This window comes from Hippopotamus amphibius, chromosome 8, assembly GCF_030028045.1.
Source record: "Hippopotamus amphibius kiboko isolate mHipAmp2 chromosome 8, mHipAmp2.hap2, whole genome shotgun sequence".
NCBI classification, from domain to species: Eukaryota; Metazoa; Chordata; class Mammalia; order Artiodactyla; family Hippopotamidae; genus Hippopotamus; species Hippopotamus amphibius.
In genome coordinates, this window is record NC_080193.1 from 17,487,352 (window position 1) to 17,509,766 (window position 22,415).

At 42.3% G+C, this 22,415-nt stretch overlaps 1 protein-coding gene across 8 annotated transcripts in view; it reads right to left on the bottom strand.

Annotated features, from left to right (window-relative positions):
• The window catches only part of CIT (citron rho-interacting serine/threonine kinase), a 167,163-nt gene that overhangs the window by 104,655 nt on the left and 40,093 nt on the right, over positions 1-22,415 (bottom strand). For all 8 annotated transcript variants that reach the window (XM_057746195.1, XM_057746194.1, XM_057746192.1 and 5 more), the window contains 2 exons: positions 20,398-20,601; positions 18,885-19,038 (listed from right to left, as the gene is read on the bottom strand). In XM_057746195.1, coding sequence (XP_057602178.1) covers positions 18,885-19,038; positions 20,398-20,601 — 358 coding nt within the window. The remainder of the gene's footprint in view (positions 1-18,884; positions 19,039-20,397; positions 20,602-22,415) is intronic.

A 22,415-nucleotide genomic window follows, 5' to 3' on the forward strand; every position in this document is an offset into this window, starting at 1 on the left:
TCTGAGCCTCAGTTTCAACACAGAGATAATTTCCTCAAAGGGCTGCTGGGAGGTTTAAATGAAACGAATCCATATAAAGTGCTTCCTGGTACAGTTCTTAGTACACAGTAAACACTCCATAAAGACTACCTGCTATTGCTCACGTGACATAGTTGTTTATGACAGACCCTGCAGTCAGGAGGCTAGTGAGATACACTGTGTTGAGTACTCTTCTTTCCTGCACAAGCCACAGACACACTCACGTGGATGTTTGTGTTAAGCATATCATTTCATTCTTAGCAGAAGTTTAATTCCCTTTCCACTATACACTAATTTATCATTGGGAGACTGAAATAGAATTCCGTTTCTGAGTGAGGAGTATGATTAATATAGGGGCAGGAGCCACCCTCTGTGAAATAATTACGACTGAGAAATTCCGTACCGTGAAATAAGATCCCTCTTTAAAACTCCGTCACGCTCAAGGCTAGCCCGTGTAGTCGAGATTAGATAAAGGACCAGGTAATCTTCAATCAGAGGTCACCATGAAATGCCCCAGCTGGTAACGAGCGGGGTACTCACAGGACAGATGAAAAGCTAAGAACATCAGAGCCTCGAGACAAGTAGTCAGTTGGGTATCACGGGAAGCTCTGGAAAGAGGGGTTTCTGGGAGCCACATTTGGGCAGGGAAAAGAGCCACAGCCTCAAGCCAAAGAGAAATGGGGGAACTGGAAATCTTCAACCCAGCAGAAAGTGAGGGACGCTCACCCTTGCCCAGGGCGCTTTAAGGGGAAAGAAATAGGGCAGCTATTACAACTGTAGCTCCAGGTAGGGTGTCTGCATTTACAGTATCCTACATGGTGTGGGAACTATGAGCCAAGAAATTATCATCAATATTGGTCCAGGATCCCTGGGGGCACTGGCAGACTTCTTCTCTCCCTGCCTTCCTCCCTCTCTCTTACTCTCACTCTCACACACACACACGTACTCCCAAGTAGAAAGGAGTTCACAATAAAAAAAGTAAAAACCAACAACTACACATAACAAGGAAAAAGGAACCACCCAAACTACCGTAAAGGAGCATCACCAGATACAAAGAGTGGGAGAATCAGCCCCCCAAAAACTGCAGATAAAAAGAACAATCTAAAATGGACCATAAAATAAATTTTCATTCATTATCAAGGTAAATGAGTAGAAATTCTAATAAAAGAACAAGATACTCTGAAGAAAAGGCAAAGCACATTTGAAAGGAAGCAAATGGAACTTTTAAAAATGAAAACTATGATTGATGAATTTTAAGTTTTAAAACTCACCAGATGCGTTACAGATTAGACACAGCTAAAGAGAAAATTAATGAACTAGCAGTTAGATCTGAGGAAAGCACATAGAACCATGCCTCACAAGGTGTGATCTGTAGACTGGCAGCATCAACAGCATCACCAGGGAGTTGGTTAGAAATACAGAATCACAGGCCCTACACCATGCCTGCTGAATCAGCACCTCCATTCTAACAAGATCCCCAGGTGATCTGTGAGCACATGACAGTTGGAGAAGTGCTCATATAGAATGCAAAACACAGAGACAAAGAGACAAAGAATGAGAAGGTTCAATGCACCTCTCACAGGAGCACCAGAAAGAGAATAGAGAACTAGCTCAAAATCTGGATGCCACGTTTTAAAGGACTATATAATCTAAAGACTACCAAATATGTGACTGCAACTATCTTAGGGGGTTAATTCTCCTCTTTCTTGTACCTTACAGAAAAAGTCTTTTTTTGATACTCATAAAATTCAATTTTTTTTTTTTTTTGCTTAAAAGATGTATAAGTGACTGAAATCATCAGATTTGCATCTACATTGATGGAGGTATACAATGCACCTAAGAACATAGCATAGGGCCAGGCACATGGCAAGTGCATGAGCAATACATGCTGAATAGATATATAATTAACTAGGAAATGGCTCTTGTAAAGAGAGCACCTGGCATAATACAGGCCATGAAGAAGTTACTGGATGTGTGAGTGAAGAGGCTTTAAAAGTAGAGATTGTTCTGTCTGAAAAATATGTTAATGAGTGCCTGTATTAATATTTCCTGATAGAGTATAACGAAATCACCATCTCACCCCCACCCCCCACACGCTCACTGCATTCAATAAAGACAAATAAGAAGTCATACATTAAGATCTGTTCATTGGTAAAAGCTACTAAAAAAAAAACAGGAGAAAACCTTTCCCTATATATATTTTTAAAAATAAATCAGCCTATGCTTGAGGTCACATCAGGGCACATTCTCATTGGTGGCAGGGGCTATGCCGCCAGCCCACCCCACGCCCTCCCCGTTATAAGACGAATAGTAGAACAAGGCTTTCAGAAACAAAGAGCTATTTTAAGAACTGTAGTTCATCTCTCTCCTATAAATTCTCTCCTTCTTTAAATCCTGACATTCATTGCTGGGGAGGGGGGCATGGAACGTATTGCCTTCAAAAATATTCAGGGAGGAAAAAAAAAACAAGGAAAGGAGAGGTAGATTGATTCATCCTCTAGGCTCTACTTCTTTCTAACACACTCCATTGAGCTCCATTTATCCCATTCAAACTTTAAACCTCTCAGCAGACCAGACAAACATTAATATTAAAAAAGCAAAAGGTTTTTCTAATTTTGGTCTAGTGTTCATCATCTGCTTTCCGCACTGGAACACAACTGCCATGAGGGGAAAGACGACGTTGTGTTCACCATTACACACCTAACACCTAGAACAGTACCTGTCTGTCGCGATTCAAGGTTTCATATCTATACTGTGAAAGGGATGAATGAACAATAAGAACTTTAGATGCGGGATAATTTCTTATACCTAATGGGCTATTTCGTGCCATATGCCACTTCGGGAAACTCAGATTACCCAATTTAGTCATGAAGAATTGGCACATTAAAAACAAAAACAAAAACCTGAACCTAGATATAGCTCATAAAACTCCCATGACGTTTAATCACCACCATGGGTTATGGACACTGGTGGTGGGCTGTGTGTGGCAGAGTTAGAAGATGAATAACAGACAACGTAGTATCAGAAAGGACAAAGGCACATGAATAAGTACCGTGTGAGAATATAATGAACCAGGACTGTGCCTGGAACGCAGAAGGCACTCAATGACAGTAAAACAAAAACATTTTCAACTTCATTCTATCTACCATGGTGTCCCACACCTTAGAAAAAAAAAAGTATTCAATTGATTAATTAGATGCTACGTTCAAATCTAAAAGAAAGACTACCTAAAAATTAGCTGTCTTCCAGTTCCTTAAAATCTGAGGCAGCAATGTGATTGCACTTATCGACAGGATGAAGACAGAACTGCAAAATAAGTGGAAAGGAGGCTATCTGTGTCGTTCAGAGGTCAAGATGAGGGTGTGAAAAGTGGAGAGTACATAAACAGAGTGACGGCCATCATGTGTTGTGTTGCCGATGGGGATAGTGTGAGTTTGGGGTGTTCCTGCAGGAGAGAGTCATGGAGGTGATTGAATCTTGAGAGTTAGTTAAAAGGTATCTTCACGGGCTAGAGTGGGGATGAGTGCTACTTTAGAAAAGCCAGGGAAAAGCTGTCGGTAAGGAGGCTGGGAAGTAAATACAAGTGAAATCCTGGCTGGACCTTGGAGAGGGGGAACCCTGGATTGGATTGACAGAAGGGATTATTAGAGAGAGTCTGAGAGTGTTGGGCTGGTGTCAGTGCCTGAGACTGATATGATCGTTTCAACAGAGATGGTTGGAAGAGGTCGATGCTAGGAACCTCTAAAGGACAAGTCTACAATAGCTAACATGACAAATTCTGTACTAAGGAGGCGATAACAGAAATGGAGCAGACGTGGATTCACAGGAGGCATGGCAAAAATGTGACAACTGATGCAAGAGCAGAGATTTTAGGAATATCAATGACTGACTCTTAGTCTGGGAACAACCACAAGAGAAAAAGGTTGCAACAGAAAAAAGAACGAGCTATCCAATATCGGGAATCTCACAGAAATGAACCAAGAGAATAAACTAGGGGACAAGCAAGGAGAGCTAGCTACCGAATACAAAGAAGTAATTTAGCCCATGAGAAAAGATTCTATCTTCTGGAGCCTCAGGCAAGTCCCCGACTTTCTCCCCTCCAGGTAGGAAGTGGTCAGATATAACCTGTCCAAACAGCACACTGTATACAAAATGCGAAAAGAAGACAAATTGGATCCTGTTTCCAATAGACTTGAGCAAATAAAAAACTATCCCACATCTCTTCTTCCCAAAAGAGCCATAAAAAAGACTTTAAGGTAATGTTGATTTGGCTGGTGATCAATTTTTACAATGGTGTCTTCAAACTAAGTGAATAAGGAAGTTTTAAGCATTACTAAAAGATGCTTCAATCCATCAGTCTCAAGGATGCTAGGGCCTGACTGCCAACAGCTAAGCAGGTTTCCTCTCTGGGGGCAGATACAAGATCTCACTAGAGTTGTGTGCTGTCTGAATCCCACCATTCTCAAAAGCCATGTTCCTACGGGCTGCTTAACATCAAGTTTTTGGTAAACAACTTACGTTTTCCCACAGCCTTACACTTTTAGGGATGCTTCCTCTCAATTCTGGATCACACTTCAACCAGCCTTCTAACACTGTAGCATCACTTTGTTTTCCCCCTCCCTCTTGGTATAGGTAAACAGCGACCTGTGAAACACCTACAAACGATGAAAACACTCAAAGAGAATCTTTTCAAACTGCAACTACTCATGACCGTATTTCTCTGCGAAGCTGGGTGTGGATACATCCAGTTTGGGGCACAGGTGGAGGCCCCCAGAACATACTTGAACAATAGCTCATGGGCTTCTGTTTCCCGGGACCCGCTCACTCGAGACCCCAACTACTTTCCCTTCCAGCACCTTCCCCCTTGAATTACCTACACTTAAGGACACATCAGATTAGATTCATTCTTTGCTGCCCTCAAGACCTCTGTGGTATCCTTTTCTCCAACATTTGGGGGGGGGGGTGGTCGGGGGGGCAGGGAGTTGGTTTTTTTCCCCCAACATTTTTAAAATTTATTTTAAAAAATTTTAATATGAAACTCTTCACACTCACGAAAGTGGTACAGGAGTAAAAACTCCTACATGCCCTCCACAACCTGTAACATTCTCATTTCATCTCATCCCCACCCCTATTTTATTTGCACATGTGCTGATTATTAAAAGCAAACCCCAAAATAGCAAGTTATCAGAGAAACAACACGGAATTATTTTCTAGAGGTAAAGAAAGATATGTTTCACATGAAAAGTACCATCTGAGTGCTGAATGGGAAGAATACAAAGACCTAGGTACATAACTCTAAACATTTCTTTAAAAAAAAAAAAAAACTACAATAAAAACAAGCAAATACATGCATATGTACATGTTAAGCGGAGAATAAGGTAAAAGAATAAAGACACCCACAGCCAACTCACACACCATACTCATAAAAAGCAATGATGAAATAGTCACTCATTCATCAAACAATTTAGTGGAACAACTATTATTTTTCAGTCATGGTTCCAGGTGCTTGAAATAGATCTGTGAAGAAAACAGAAAAAATGTTCCTACTTGTCCTCTATCATCAATCATTTTGAACCTAAGTGCCAATAGCTAAATGAGCATTAAAGTAGAAGGGTAAAATAAATATCTTTTTAACATTCAGAGATTCAAGAGATTTACCAACCACAGAATAAGTTTAAAGAATTATTAGAGTATATATTCAGATGAATGAAAATGTAAACCCCCCCACGAAAAAGGCAAACCCCAGACGTCACAGAATTTCACCCACAATTACCGCAGCAGATATCCCTAACTTGGGGTTTCTCAGCTGTGGCACTACCGACATCGGGATTGGAGAATGCTTTGCTGTAGGGGACTGACGTGCATTATAGGGTGTTTAGCATCATCCCTGACCTCTACCCACAGATGTCAATGCCACCGCAAGTCGTGACAACCAAAAATGGCCTCCAGACATTGCCAAATGTCCCCTGGGGGGCAAAAGTGCCTCCAGTTAAGAAACACTGCTCCAACAGATATGGACTTTTAAAAACCATGACCAGGACTTCCCTGGTGGCGCAGTGGTTAAGAATCCACCTGCCAATTCAGGGGACACGTGTTCAAGCCCTGGTCCAGGAAGATCCCACATGCCACGGAGCAACTAAGCCCGTGTACCACAACCACTGAGCCCAAGTACCACAACTACTGAAGTCCGCGAGCTTAGAGCCCGTGCTCCACAACAGGAGAAGCCACCACACTGAGAAGCCAGTGCACTGCAGCAAAGAGTAGCCCCCACTCACTGCAACTAGAGAAAGCCTGCGCACAGCAACGAAGACCCAATGCAGCCAAAAATAAATAATTTTTAAAATTTTTAATTTTTCTCAAAAAAAAAATGACCATAATACCTTCATCACACTCAACAAAATTAACAGTAACTCCTTAACATTACCTAATACCACGTCTGATTTGTTTGAATCAGGATCCAGCCAAGGTTCACACACTGATTTCGTTGGCATGTCTCAATCTATAAACACCAACCTTTTTTTTTCTTTTTAAATGGCATTTATTGGTTTAAGAAACTGGACCACATGTCCCTGTAGAATTTCCCACATCCTGGACTTGGTTGGCTGTACCCTTGTGACATCATTTAACATGTTTCTCTGTCTCCCATGTTTCCCGGAAACTGGCAGTTAAATCCAGGGCCATCTGTACACTCATATTTGATTTAAGAATACTCCCCAGGATGTGTTGTCTACCTCCTGGTCCATGACATTAGAGGGCACACGTCTACTTATCTTTCTTTGTGTGACGTTAAGAATGATCCATGGGTTCCAGAAAGATCAGCCTGGTCCCTCCCCCATGACGCTCCGTCCCCCAGGACGCTCTGTCCCCCACGACGCGCCCTCCCATCTTTCACTTCATGTCTCAGCAGCCTTGGATGATCACTGCCTAGAGTCATTACTTTATCAAGTGCTGGAAAATGGTGGTTTTCTTATTTCGTCATTCTTTCTATGTTTATTAGCACACTAACAATTTGGTTACCCTGGAATATATAGTTCAAAGAGGAAGGCAGGATAAACGCTTGCTTCTTTCCCTATACTTAGCAACATTCAGAGTATGGGGGGGGGGGGCGGGGGGGGCGGCAGGCTTAGCAACCGCCAGAAGTGACCAATGAGATTCCTCTTTTCAGCTGCCACTATGAACGCGTGAATTTTTATATATTTGTGTTTCAAGGCACTGCAGTCTTTTTGATGCTTATATTGTCCCATCTTAGGCCAGGAGAAGCCCCTCTACTAGCTATTCTTGCCAGAAAAAGTCAACTCAGAATCTATTTTAGCTTTCGGAGCTACTTTCCAGTTTACAGGGGCTGGAAAAACAAATACAAAACCACCACCCACCACCACCAGCCCCAACGGAAGAAGCGAAGAGACAAACGTGGGGACATTCTATGAGACAATAACCTAGCTTCTTTGTCTAGTCAATGGCATGGGGGAAAAATATATATATATACAGAATTTTTTAATTTTAAAAAAAATGTAAAAAATGTATGCCTATCTTCACAGCTAATTATATTCCAAGTTATCAGGGCCTTTTTTTTTTTTTTAAATCTTTATTGGAGTATAATTGCTTTACACTATTGTGTCAGTTCCTGCTGTACAACAAAGTGAAAGAGCCACATGTATACATACATCCTCACATTTTTCTCTACACCCTCTCCAGCATTTATTGTTTCTAGATGTTTTGATGATGGCCATTCTGACAGGTGTGAGGTGATATACTTCATTGTGGTTCTGACTTGCATTTCTCTAATGATTAGTGATGTTGAGCATCCTTTCATGTGTCTGTTGGTCATTTGTATGTCTTCCTTGGAGAAATGTCTGTTTAGGTCTTCCACCCATTTTTGGATTGGCTTTTTTTTGATATTGAGCTGCGTGAGCTGCTTGTGTATTTTGGAGATTAATCCTTTGTCAGTTGCTTCATTTACAAATATTTTCTCCCATTCTGAGGGTTGTCTTTTTGTCTTGTTTATGGTTTCCTTTGCTGTGCAAAAGCTTTTAAGTTTCATTAGGTCCCATTTGTTTGCTTTTGTTTTTATTTCCATTATTCTGGGAGGTGGGTCAAGAAGGATCTTGCTATGATTTATGTCATAGAGTGTTCTGCCTATATTTTCTTCTAAGTTTCATAGTGTCCAGTCTTACATTTAGGTCTTTAATCCATTTGGAGTTTATTTTTGTGTATGGTGTTAGGCAGTACTCTAGTTTCATTCTTTTACATGTAGCTGTCCAGTTTTTCCAGCACCACTTATTGAAGAGGCTGTCTTTTCTCCATTGTATTTTCTTGCCTCCTTTGCCATATATTAGGTGACTACGAGAGCCTTTAAATCCAACTGTTAGAGGACTGGTGAGACGTGGAGGTATTGGATTTCTCCCACATTGTAGGTGGGAATGTAAATGACACAACCACTTTGAAAAAGTCTGGCAGTTTCCTAAAAAGTGAAGCATATACCTGCCGTATGACCTGCCCATTCTAATCCTAGACACTTACCCACGAGACAGGAATGCACACATCCACAGACTTGCTCATAGAAGCTGTATTTCAAATAGCCCCAAACTGGAAACAACCCAAATGTCTATCAGCAGATGAATGGAAAAACAGATTGTGGTGCGCCCACAAAATGAACTGCATACGATACATGCTCTACCATGGGCAAATCTCAGAACAGTGACGCTGAATGAAAGAAACTAGGCAAAGTAAAAACATGTTCTATGATTCAATTTACAACAAGTTCAGAAAACACAAACTAAACTACAGTAAGAGGGAATTCCCTGGCAGTCCAGTGATTAGGACTCCATGCTTTCACTGCTGAGGGCCTGGGTTTGATCCCTGATTGGGGAACTAAGATCCCACAAGCCGTGTGGCACAGCCAAAAAAATAAAATAATTAAAAAAAAATAAACTACAGTGTGAGACAGTGGATCAGTCATTGCCTGGGGGGGGCAGGGACAGTAAGGGGGGAGGGTAGGAAAAGGTTACAAAAGGGAAGGAAGAAGCTTTACAGGGTGCTGGATGTTCCTTATCCTGAGTGTGGTGATGTTTTCGCAGGTATGAACATACATGCCAAAACTTAAACTGTACACTTGAAATACATGTGCTTACTGTCGATCTATTATTTCTCAATAAAGCTGTTTCCAACCATTGGGACGGGGGAATAGTTTGTCCTCAGTCGTTTCCTGGTCTGAGGACCTTCCACTCAGGCTCCTTCACCCATGAATGAGCACATCTAGTCTCATCCTTTGACTCATCTGACTCAGCCAAGCAGGATGTTTATTGGGCTATGGTACCGGAGACAGGGTTACTGTGCCTCAAAAGCAAGAAGTGGGCTCAACGCTTCCTAGGATACTGCCTACATCCAGACCGGACGGGCATGCGGCCATCTGACCGCTCCTGTCCTTACCCACCAGGCCCCCTGGGGCGAAGGGTCCCCAAACTGCCAATGCTATGGTTGAATGTTCCCCTTTCCTTTCCATCCCCAGGGACCAACAAGAGTCAGTCACACTTTTCTTAACTGAAGACATTGAAAATTGCCTCCAAACCCTCAGTGGTCATGAGCCACCTGGACCTCCTACTCTGTGTCCTTCCGCTCTGATCTCTTTCGACTCCTGCCAGCCGCCCTCTTCAGTTCTATCCGCACTTTACTCTCGGAAAATGAGCGTACATGCAATCGACGCACTTCACACACTTGACTGGAAAGTTGGCTGCTGAACAGAGTCCCAGATGTTTAATATAATTTTGAATCTTTGGCCAAATCATTTCCATGTTTGCTGGAAAACTTTCCAAGCAAGTGAGAATTGAAGGGTTGAGGACTCCAATTTACGGGCTCTCTAACAAACCTATTCCCCATTTCCCATCTTCTCCCAGGAAAGGCATCAATTTGCCTCATTTAGAAACGATGTTCTGAACCGGGATTTAGCACGGCCGCATTGGCTTACGCAAAGAGGCACCGTAAGAAGCGGTCACAGGGAAATCCCCAGGGCATGTAGTAGAGGGGTGTGATCCCCCACGTCACAAGGGGTCTCATTTTGGGGAACTCCATGTTGAAATTCCTCGGGGCTCAGTACCAGAAAACTGAGTCTTTTCTAAGCACACCATTCGGGACTTTTTTTCTCATGGGACGGAAGCTCTTACAACTGTCCATACCTTTTTGCTTTGGCCGCTAGGAGGCTGAGCACCCTGAATCTGTCCCTGTCTAGCAATTTAACAGCAACTTGTTTATTTTCACTGTTAACCCTGACTCTTATTTTCTTACCCCGATACTCCCTTCACCCAGATTTCTCCATTTATTTTTATCATTTTAGTATTGCAATTATCCCTAAAGTAAGCCATCTCAATGTATCGTGGAATATTACATATTTTAACATCTCTGGAGGTAGCTTCTAAATTCAAACCAGAGGTGGGAGATCCTATAACCTTTTTTTCGGCCACACTGAGCAGCTTTCAAGATCCTAGTTCCCCAACCAGGGATTGAACCCGGGCCTCAGCAGTGAAAGCACCGAGTCCTAACCACTGGACCACCAGGGAATTCGCTGCATTTAGCTCTTTTTATCCTATTTTCTCCTATCAATAACTTACTCTAAAAAGAAACAAAAAACAAAAATCCCCAAGAGACATACAAATATTTATCAAAATAAAGAAATGAAATATTCATGTCAAAACCATAAGGAGCTTTCATTTGAGAAGAGAGAACCGCTCATTAGAAATCAATGCCAGGGGCTTCCCTGGTGGCACAGTGGTTAGGAATCCACCTGCCAATGCAGGGGACATGGTTTCAAGTCCTCGTCCGGGAAGATTCCACACCATGGAGCCACTAAGCCCATGCACCACAACTACTGAGCCTGTGCTCTAGAGCCTGCAAGCCACAACTACAGAAGCTCTCATGCCTAGAGCTTATGCTCCACAAGAGAAGCCACCGCAATGAGAAGCTCACGCACCGCAACGAAGAGTAGCCCCCGCCCGCCACAACTAGAGAAAGCCCACTCTCAGCAACGAAGTCCCAATGCAGTCAAAAATAAAATAAAATAAATTTCTTTAAAAAAAAAAAAAAAAGAAATCAATGCCAGGACGGCCAATTCAAAACATAAACATGATGAAATTGTACAAAGATTTCTCCTTCATTTATTTCAATGATTCAGGAAAACAGCCTGACAATAAAAACTCCTGAATTCTTAGGAGGCAGCATAACAATACCATTAAGAGTTTAGACTATATTGGTGTTTCTGTTAGCATACAGAATATTTTGGAAAGTTATATAAGACACTGACAATAATGGTTCACTTTAAGGAGAGGCACTGTGCACGGGGTGGGAAGGAAACATTTTTCACCATTTAACCTTCTGTGTTGCTTGAACTTTTTTTTTTTTTTTTAAACCATGGACTGTACTGCTTTTTAACTAAATTTCTAAAAAACAAAGTGAACTTGGAGTCAGGGAGACCCGAGTTAGACTCTTGTCACTGCCAACTCCTGGTTCCACGACCATTGCCAAGTGGCCTCCTCTCTTTAGGCCTCAGTATTCTCATCTGTACTGTGGGACCACATATAGTATCTGCCTCACAGAGGTTTTAGGAGGAGTAAATAGGACAATAAATATGCACAGTGTGCTCTGCAAGGCTTCTAGGCACATAGTAGGTGCTCAATAAAGGACATGGCAATATAACACACACCTAAAAAGTAATAACGAAGGAAACTTCATCCATCCTTAATTAAAAGTAAATATGATTATACCTATTACCTTGTAATAACCTATAAGAGAATATAATCTGCAAATATACGGAATCACTATGCTGTATACCTGAAACTAACACAATATTGCAAACCAACTATACTTCAATTTTTTAAAAAAGTAAATATGGGACACGAGTAACCTGGGGGGGGGGGGGGCAGCAGCACGGAGGGTACAGGCACACAAATGCCTTTTATACAACCACCTATTTGTTATCAGCAGGAAGAGATTAAGTTAAACCACCGTCTTGAAAGATATGAAGGATGTAAAGTCCATCTGAAAGAAAAGCTTTAAATTCCTCGAAAGCAGAGCCTAAAATTCAGCATTTCCAAGCAGTTCCATCCACCAGGGGAAGTCCTTAGCCAAAAAGCAGTCTTCCCTTACCCTGAGTGCAGAGGAAAAAATAAGGAGGACCCCGTCAAGATGAGCAAGAAACCCTAAGGCTGACACATCTCGTTTTCTCCTCTTGCAGCACTTCACAAATGCTACACACGGGAACCTTATTCCCAGGGATCTTATTGAAGTGCCGCTTCTGACTCAGCAGGTCTGGGTGGAGGGGAGCCTGAGTCTCTGCATCTCTAACAAGCTCCCAGGTGGTATCAGCGATGCGAATGCTGTTGGCCCATGGACCACATTCAACACAGCAGGGTGGGTCCCCCTGACCCCAGACTACTGTTCCCCTGCTGGTTGACAGTGGCAGTCTTGAGTGATTCTGGTTACTGTAATATGCTCTCTCCTGGTAACAACCTGACCAATTCTTCTAAAACACTGGTTCTCAACTAGGAGCAGTCAGACCCCCCCGGGGACACTGGGCAAATGTCTGGAGACACTTTGGGTTGTCAGGGGGGCAGAGTGCTACTGGCACCTATGCGTGCTACTAAACATCCTGGAACGTACGCAACAGCCCCTGAACAAATAATTACCTGGTCCTCAACGTCAACAGTGCTGAGGTTGAGAAACCACATAAACTCAAATGAACAGAAAACATGAATCGAGTCCTCTCAATTCACCTTGAGACTCTAAATCACGATTTTAGAAGTAAGGCATCAATCCAGCGTGGTCCTTTCCCAGGCTATATCTAAGGCATGAGGAGAATAAGAGATTAGCAGAAGGAAAGGGATGCTGTATGTGGGAAAGGGGCCACTGGGTCATAGTCCACATTTTAAGATCAAGCATATGTTGTCCAGTAAGCCAGCGGGTAACCTACTAAGCATTAAACTCTCCACTTTTTGGGGGCGGGGGGGGGGGGGGGGCGTGGCACACCACACAGCTTGCAGGATCTTAGTTCCCCAACCAGGGATTGAACATGAGCCCATGGCAGTGAAAGCGTACAGTCCTAACCACTGGATCACCAGGGAATTCCCTTCCTGTCATTTTGAGGTATGGCAATTTAAAACAGGACTACACCTCGATTTAAGCAAGAGACCTATAACTTAGACTGTATGTTCCCTGCAGGCAGGGCTGTATCCAAGTTTATTCACCAATAGAGCTACAGCATCCAACACAGGACATAGCACTTCGCACACAGCACTCAAATACCATGATGAATCTTGTAGATTCAAAATTACTACAAATTCCAAATGTGCTTGAAAAGACACAGAGACTAAAGAGCAGTTTATTATCTGTCACCACCACAAACACCAGTAATAACAATTATTTATGTTAAGGCATGCACGGTATCACTCTAAGAGCATGGGCTCTAGAACCACCCAGACCTCAACCCAAACCTAGACCCTCTCACTTGCTGTATGACCTGGGACAAGTTACCAGTGTCCACATCTGTAGAATGGGTACAATAATCCTTACCTCTGAACTGTTTTGAAGTAACACAGTATAATATACTTAAATACCTGGTGGTTGACACAGGACCAGTTGCTACTTAACCAGTACTTCTTCTCAGATTGAAGGACTGGAATAAAACACCCAGTGAGTCTCACGGTGCTGATGTCTACACGCGACAATAAGTAAGAGTTTCACCCGAGGCTAAGAAGCCACAGAATCCCTTTCCTTTAAACCAAAGGCCGCCATTCCTCAGGTTTATGGAGCAATCACAGGGTTGTGCATCTGCGGTTTCACTACAGCCATTTGGGGCCAGGTAATAAATAATGATCAACAACAAAGGAATCTCTTTGGCAGGGGACTATCTCGGGACAGATCAGCACAGGGCCACCAGAGTCACCACTGGATGGAAATGAAACGTGCTCTCTGCAACAAATGCTAAGAACCTGGAAAACTCAGAGTGATTTTGCAAGAACTGTGCCTTTCTGAGAAGAGCGAGAGGAAGATGATTCAAGAGAAGCCTGAGACATAAGCAACAAACAAAAAAACAAGTTTTCTAGAGCATTAGCCACAGATGTTCTAGGAAACAAGCCACGGTCCACACTCTCATTAAGCATTTCTCACTGTCAGGACATAGCTGGTGTGGATGAAAGGTGCAAGCATGCTGGTTCCGTTGACACCACTACACCTTTGGGGGAAGATATTTTAAAAGATGTGAGTAGAAGGGCACACCAGACAGTAAAACTCTCCCATTGACAGGAGCTGGTGCATGATGCCAGGAAAGGTAGGCATAATCCCAAAGACATGAAAGAGGGGGCCTGATTGGCTTCGGCTTTCCAGAAGCCCAGAAAATCAGGCAGGGGGTACAATCCGACTCCTGCCCAAGATCTGAAACATCACTGGAATCGCACAGCCCAGGACAGTTAGTACACTTAAGAGGCCCCCTACTAAAACGTGGGAAGCAGCCTTGAAATAATAATAATAAGCAGCTAAAAACTCAACTTTACATCTGATCATGTGAGGCTGGGAATGAAACATCAGGGTGATAGGTGCACAGTGACCCATGAGTGTGGCAGTAACTCATCAGAGAGCTCTTGACTTGCTAGGAGAATAAACATCCCTGAGATGGGTCAGATTCCTGGTTTGCATGGTGCTGCCCACAGCAACTCCAAGGGTCAGGACCCAGGAGGGCACAGATGCTTCATCTGACCTCAGGGGTCAAAGCCAAGGCATGTCCTAGTTTCTCCCAGGAGTCACTCCCAATTCTGTCACTCATAAATTTGCCCAGACCTCCCTGAATTGCATGTATACCTCCTGCCAGGACCACCTCTTGAGATAATGAGTTTTATAAGATTATTACCTGCTGTGTTAAGCATTACTTCCTTTCATTGGTTACAACAAGAAAAAGAAAAATTAGGGGTGAAACAGCAGAAAGGCTAATGTTGCTTTCATCAAGGGAGGATCTCGTGTGTGGAAAGTGGAAATATTCAACAGCCTGGAACCACAGGCATTTGAGAAGCAACCAGGAACCTGGGACACCTAATGGCTTCAAGGACTGCGGTTGATGAGAGTCACTCAATGTGTGTTGATGAACAACAGGACCAGACGAAGGCATAATTTCTCTTAGAGTCACCTAGTTAGAAAATAGCCCAAATGGCATGGAGTCCAGCAATGTTTTCAATCACAAACCCTGTGTTGATTACAAATGCGCAGGGATCGGAGGTTGGTGAAACACAGTAAAATCTGCTAGGAGACGCTGCAAATTAATACCATAGCTCTCTGTGCAGTCGGGGATGCCATGGAACCTCCAGGGAAAGGCCCTACCAATCCTCAGTGGGCATGGCGATCCCACCCACTGGCTGAGCTACACTAAGCATCTCAGCCAGGATTCGTCCCATCAACTACAAACACTCTAACTGCAATATGGTGCCCTGGATTGACTCCTGGAACAGAAAAGGGACATGTGTGGGGAAGCTGGTTAACCTGGAATAAAGTCTAAGTTTAATTAATAGTTATGTACCAATACTCACCCTATTTTGACAGATGTGGCATTCTTATGTAGGATGCTAACATTAGGGGAAACTGGGAGAAAGGTATACAGGAACTCGTGGCACTATCTTTGCAACTTTTCTATAAATCTGATATTATCTCAAAGTAAAAGGTTTATTTAAATCACAAGAAATTGGGAGTTCCCTGACCGTCCAGTGGTTAGGACTCTGAGCTTTCACCGCTAGGGGCCCTGGTTCAATCCCTGGTCGGGGAACTAAGATCCCGCAAGCCGCGTGGTTCAGCCAAGAAATAAAAAGTAAAAGTAATTAATTAATTAATTTAAAAAAGAAAATAAATTACAAGAAATTTTCTTTAAGGCAAACATATTTCACGACTCTTCCGAGCCACTATATTGGGACTTAGATTATAAAAACCATCAAGAGTTTCAGTTAGAGTTTTAGAATCAGGATTCAGGGCAAAGGACATGAAAAGACATATTTCTAAAGAAGACATACAAATGACCAACAGGTGTATGAAAAGGTGCTCAACATCACTAATCATCAGGGAAATGCAGAGCAGAATGACAATGAGATATCACTTCATACCTGTTAGGATGGCTATCACCAAAAAGACGAGATAATCAGTGATGGCGAGGATGTGGAGAAAAAGGGACTCCTTGTACACTGTTGGTAGGAATATAAATTGCTCCAGCCACTATGGAAACAGCATAGAGGCTGCTCAAAAAACTAAAAATAGAACTACCATATGATCCAGGAATCCCTATTCTGGGTATACACCCAAAGAAAATGAAATCAGTACCTCTAAGAGCTATCTGTGCTCCCACATTCATGGCACCATTATTCACAGTAGCCAAGATATGGAAACAACCTAAGTGTCCATCAATGGCTGAATGGATATTTATATATGTCTGATGGAATATTACCCAGCCTTTAAAAAGAAAAAAAAAAAGGGAGGAAATCCTGCCATTTGCAACAACACGGATGAACCTGGAGGTCATGATGCAAAGGGAAATATGACAAGGTGACAGGCACAGAAAGAAAAAACTACATGATCTCACTCATATGTGGAATCTAAAAAAGTTGAATACACAGAAGGACAGAGTAGAAAGATGGTTACCAGGGGTGGGGAGGTGGGGGAAATGGGGAGATGCTGGTCGAAGGGTACAAAGTTGGAGTGATGTGGGATGAACAAGTCCTAGTGATCTAATGCACAGTCTGATGACTACACTTAATAATACTGTATTGAATACTGAAAATTTGTTAAGAGCAAAGATTTCAGGTGCTCTTACGAAAGAAAGAAAAAGAAAAGGAAGGAAGGAAGGATGGAGAGGGAGGGAGGGACTATGTTAATTAGCTTGACTGTAGTAATCACTCCACCATGTATGTGTATATCAAATCATCACATTGTACAATTTTTATTTTAAAACATATATATATACACACACACATAATTTTTATTTTCAAAAATAAATTTTAAAAAGTCAGGATTCCGTGGGGTGAGAATTCCCTCGTATGAACTGGGTGTGGGAAGGGAGTAACGTGTTCAAGATAAGGAAAAACTAAGCGGGTAGCTATTAGGATACGGACACATTAAGCAGAGCCACAGAAGACACTGTGAGTCAAGTGTGGAGGTGACAAGCGTGAAGGTGGCCAAGACCGCAGCGACCCATCCCAGAGTCATCTCGGCCCCGCGACAACCGTGACGGGCCTCGTGATGGACAGCAGGGGCCACTCTCTATCCCGACGCGATCCTCCCCGGGTACTATGTATTATAACTCACAAACTCACCCTCGTAAGCCCAGCAAGCCTAAAACCAATAAACAGCCTGAGAGGAAAAGACTAGAACGAAATCTGAGAATTCTGACACGATACCAAAAACAACATCAAGGTTTATCAAAATACAGAATAAAGTTACCAGGGTAATTAACCACTGCTCAGTGACTTACTAGTGAAGATACATTATTAGACACCGTCGTCGGCAAGGGCAGGCATAAAATAATTAACCCCTTAGTCAAGAAGATTACAGAGATAAGGTAAGGCAAGAAAAGATTAAGTATCTGAGTGGCATCAAAAAGAAAGCGTATTAAATCTTTCCAAAGTGAAAAAGGAAGACCGCACTGAAAACACATTGCTGCAGGTATTCCCTGGCAGTGCAGTGGTTAGGGGCTCCGTGCTTTCACTGCTAAGGGCGTGGGTTCGATCCCTGGTCAGGGAACTAAGATCCCACAAGCCACTGGATGCAGCCAAAAAGAAAAAAAAAAAAAAGAATATATTGCTGGTTAAAAACTCTGAATCTTGGAGATTTGGGGGTTGGTGCCTAAAGATTTGAAAAATACAGTAATGTGGCTCCCAGAAGAAAAAAAAATAGCCAAGAGAGATTCACAGAAATACGGCCGACTGAAATATTCTGGCAGGGGGTTAGAGAAACCATCGAAATGGCTTTCAACTGGACAATACTGGCTCTTAACCCAACTCATACATTCTGGCTGAAGGTGCAAGAGGTTATAATTGCAACATGGCTCCAGCTAGAAGCTTAGTTTTGACACCTAGAAATGGATTCCATTTCCCTACCTCCCCTCATCAAATGCACACTCAACCAGGCCAGCTGCTTTCCTACAGGCCCTAATCTGCACTTACCACTGCATCAGGTCATACATCACATTCGATCAACAATGCATCCAAGAATAAAAATATTGGGGGAAAAAAAATCACCAATTTGTAAAACACCAAGCATTTTGGATTTGCTGATAATAAATCAGGTCTCTGTGCTTAATGAATTTAGTTTGCACTAATTGATAACAAAGTGATGTGCAAATGAATCCACGGTGCATGTGTGTTAGAGGTTTTACATGCTTGTGAGCAAAGACCAATATTTTAACAGAGAAACGAACACAGCAAGGCATTTACAGCTTTTGGGCAGGCTTGGCCATCAGCAGAGCAGGCCTGGCATTTTGCCTAATCGCTGAGTCTTTTTCTTAATCTTGTGAACGAAATAGCTAGGTCCACTCTTCTTCTGGAAAGAAATTCTGTCAAACCAAGTGACAACCTTCAATCTTCATCCATCTGTACCTCAAATGTACTGAGGGATAATATTCCAAAGGCCACATAAACACAGAGTTTGATAAATGAACCAGTTTCGTGCAAACAACGTTAAAGCAGAATTATTACCAAAGACAGCTACATCATTACCCTTTTCTATTCCTATAGATAATTAAAATCCTTACTTGAATTATTTATACCAGCTTCTATGGGCCAGAATAATTTCAGATCATTCTTAAGTGTTTCTTAATCCCAACACTGGACTTGAAGGAACACGGCTCTACTTACAGTTACGAATGTTACTCCAGTCGATTTTAGAGAAGAAAGGATGACAGCAAAGGCCTTCAAACTTCAGTCTCTCTTTCTGGCCACACAACAAACTTTGGATCAGATCAAGCAATTCACTGCTAACTTTGGGGTCATCCGGAAACTTCAAAAACCGCTATTCCAAAATAAAATAAAATAATTATTCCCTTAGCAAGTTCAGCTTCTCATGTCTCCAAGTTAAAAAAGCAGTTCTTGTATATGCAATTTTTTTTTTAAGAAGGAAGTTTTATGCCCTCTTAACTTTGGACCAAAGGCAAGTTCCCAAAATAAATGGCCTGTTCACATCAATAGGCCTAACTCCCTTGCAAGGGTTCAATACCCTTCATGACTTGATCCCTGTACCCTCTCCCGTCTCATCTAGCCACACTCCCCACCTCGCTCTTCGCCATCCAATGGTGAGCTATTTAAAGCTGTCTGAACAAATCATGCTGTTCTCTCTGCCCAGAAGGCCCTCCCCAAGCCAAGCGCCTCTTCCCTGCCTATCTTCCCACCTCCCTCTTCCACCCTATCACTTCCTCCTGCATGCTCCCCCTGTGCTCTGCTTTTGCACATCACATTTCATGTGATGATGGAGAAAGAAGGCCAAGAGGGCCTTTCTCCTTCTCGCCCATCACTGCAAACCTGGTACCTAACAGTGCCTAGTGCGATTCACTCATTACTGAATGGATAGAATGAAGCAAACAAATAAGCCCCAGCATCATCTCAGGAGGAGACTCAAGAATAACAAAAAAAATGCGTGTACGTATTAAGCATACAAAAAAGTGTATTATACACAGAAAAATATGTATTAAGCATCCCAGGAAGAAACTGGATGATATATAAAAACCTGTGAAATAAATTCTCTTTTTCCTTTTGGTTGAAGCTAAAACATAGATAACTTATCATACCCTTAAGAAATGGGCTTACTGTATTTCTAATCCATGTCTTTGAATTTTACTACCATATTTGACAGCTATTATTACTAAGAAGCAGTATAGCATATCAAGAGCATGGATTTCAAAGGCAGACTACCTGTGCTATTTGGGTAAGTTACTTAACCACTCTGTGCTTTGGTTTCCTCATCAGTAAAATGAAAATAATATCATCATCTACCTCACAGGATTGTTTGAGGATGAGCCAAGTTAATGAACTATATTTCAAAATTCTAAGACTTCCATTTTATTCACATTTAACAGCACTGAAATCAAAACACATTTTATAATCAACGAAATATGCCAGATTAATTGGCAGCAGGTTTTTCCTTTTTAATGGTACATAAAATGATGGCATAGGCTTACAATTACTGGCAGCTCAGAGTCAACATAGTACAATTAATAAAGCATTTAGAACCACTTTTGGCACAAAGGAAGTGCTATATAAAGTAGCTGCTATTGTTATTGTCCAGAACTGCTGGTTTACATTATAAATGTTCATTCACACAATTTTAAATGACGTTTCTCAGTATTACTTCAAAAATCTAACAATGGCTCTTTACCTGGAAATTCATGATGTTATTGAAGGTTCTAGCTGAGGTTCCCTCAGTGAATGGGGACCTTCCGTAAACCATCTCATAAGCAATAACTCCCACTGACCACCAGTCACAGTCTAGGCTATAGGCACCTTTTCCGTCCCCATTCATCACGGTCAGTACTTCAGGGGCCATGTAATCTGGGGTGCCAACCGGGAGTCTGGCATTCACCTGGAAACCCAGAAATAAAATGAACACGACAAAGTTTCAATTATCCTCAAATAGACTGCCAGCAGCCACAGTTCAGACATAAGCTGATTTGCCACTGATTACTATTCTCCCAGGCACTTGAACCTTCTGTCAAGTGGCACAGCGTCAGGAAATGCAAATGACTCACTAACTTAAAAAAAAAAAAAAAAGCACATAATCTAATCCAAAGGCAAAGGGGCCAGGGTTGTTGATGATATACACTGTTTGGCTACAGAAATGAGAGCTGGGTATACACCTGGAAAGGAGGACATCTTTCCTGATACATCTTACTGATATGACAGAAATTCTCTTACTTATGAAAACAGTAGGACGATAACAACATGTAAAGATGAGTCTAAAAGATCAATCTACTCGTTATTGAAAAACTGGCAGCTAGCTGGCAACACAATATTGCAAGCATGTGTTATGTCTCCAGTTTAAATATTTGGAGTCAACATTCCTATTCAGCCCACCCGCAGGGCAAGACATGATAAATGATTTCCACCAGAGGTCAAATGTTAACAAGTTCATTCTCCTCACCCCCAACTCCTGTTCCTGTGGTTCCCTCCCCACTGTTCAGAAACAGGGAGCCCTCCAATCCCATGGCACTCAAGCACCTGACCTTGAAAAAGAAACATCAGGACAATGCAGGAGGTAGAGGTCTTTTTATAAAGCTAAATATATTCCATTTAAAGAACTGTCCTCATTTCTGAGAATATGTCCTTCTGACTGGTTTGATGTTTAAACACCCTTTGTTTCTTGAAATGATGCTGATGAAAAGGTATGTTTTCTGCTCCTCACCCCCACTCCTTCCTAGGCAACCTAGTAAGCTGGCAAACTTTTGGTCTTCAAAATGGTCTTGAAGTTTTACTGAACCATGAAATTCGAACTCTAAGGATCACCTCTCTAACCTTATTCCCCATCAAAACAGAGAGGGCCTGATGTTAGTGACATACTGGGTTGGCCAGCTGTCCAACAACCCTACATCTAAAAAGGCGGCTACATGATATGAAAGAGCTCTCCTCCCAGCAAGGGTGTTAAGCACCCCTGACTGAGCTGAGAGATTTTATAGATATGGCCACCTATCTTTAAGGCTGGGCTTTATATCAAGAAAGTCAATTTGCTTTGCTTTGCTTTGGATGGCAATTGAGAGGAAAGTCAATGTTGAGACGCTAGGAGGTCTCCTTTCCCCAATGATGAGAAGCCAAGCTCTTCCAGCCTGAAACTTTAGTCTTGTCTGTTCCTCTGCCCCAAAGACCCACTGTTATAGGAAACAAACTCATTCTCCCTACTCTCTTTTCGCCCCTTCCTTCAGGCCCATCACAGGTTTTTTCCAAACCCTAAACCCAGAAAGCAGTGCAATACTGTTATTCTTAACACCAGTCAGCCATCACTTTGGGCAATAGGACTTCCACTGCAGACACACACCTGGGAAAGTTAGATGGTCACGTCACCCAAGAAACCCACAGGCCTGTGCTGGGAGACAAAGTGGGAAAAAAGGAGAAAATATTTGGTCTAAGACAGGACACCTTAACCTGGAGCAACTGAAAGTAGCCTAAGTCAAGGGGAGGGCTCTATGTGGGAAAGCCTGAGCCAAGGCGTCTGTCTTTTAATGTAAGTGTTAACGAGGTCAGCATGGAATTGAGATCAAATTACAAGATTTGGGTTAAAAAACAAACCAACCAACCTGAATACTGACCATGAGAAATAAATATCTTCAAAATATCGAAACAAGAGAAGGAAAACGGTAACATCTTGGTTGGACTAGGTGTTGATAATGCCACTATCACTGATTA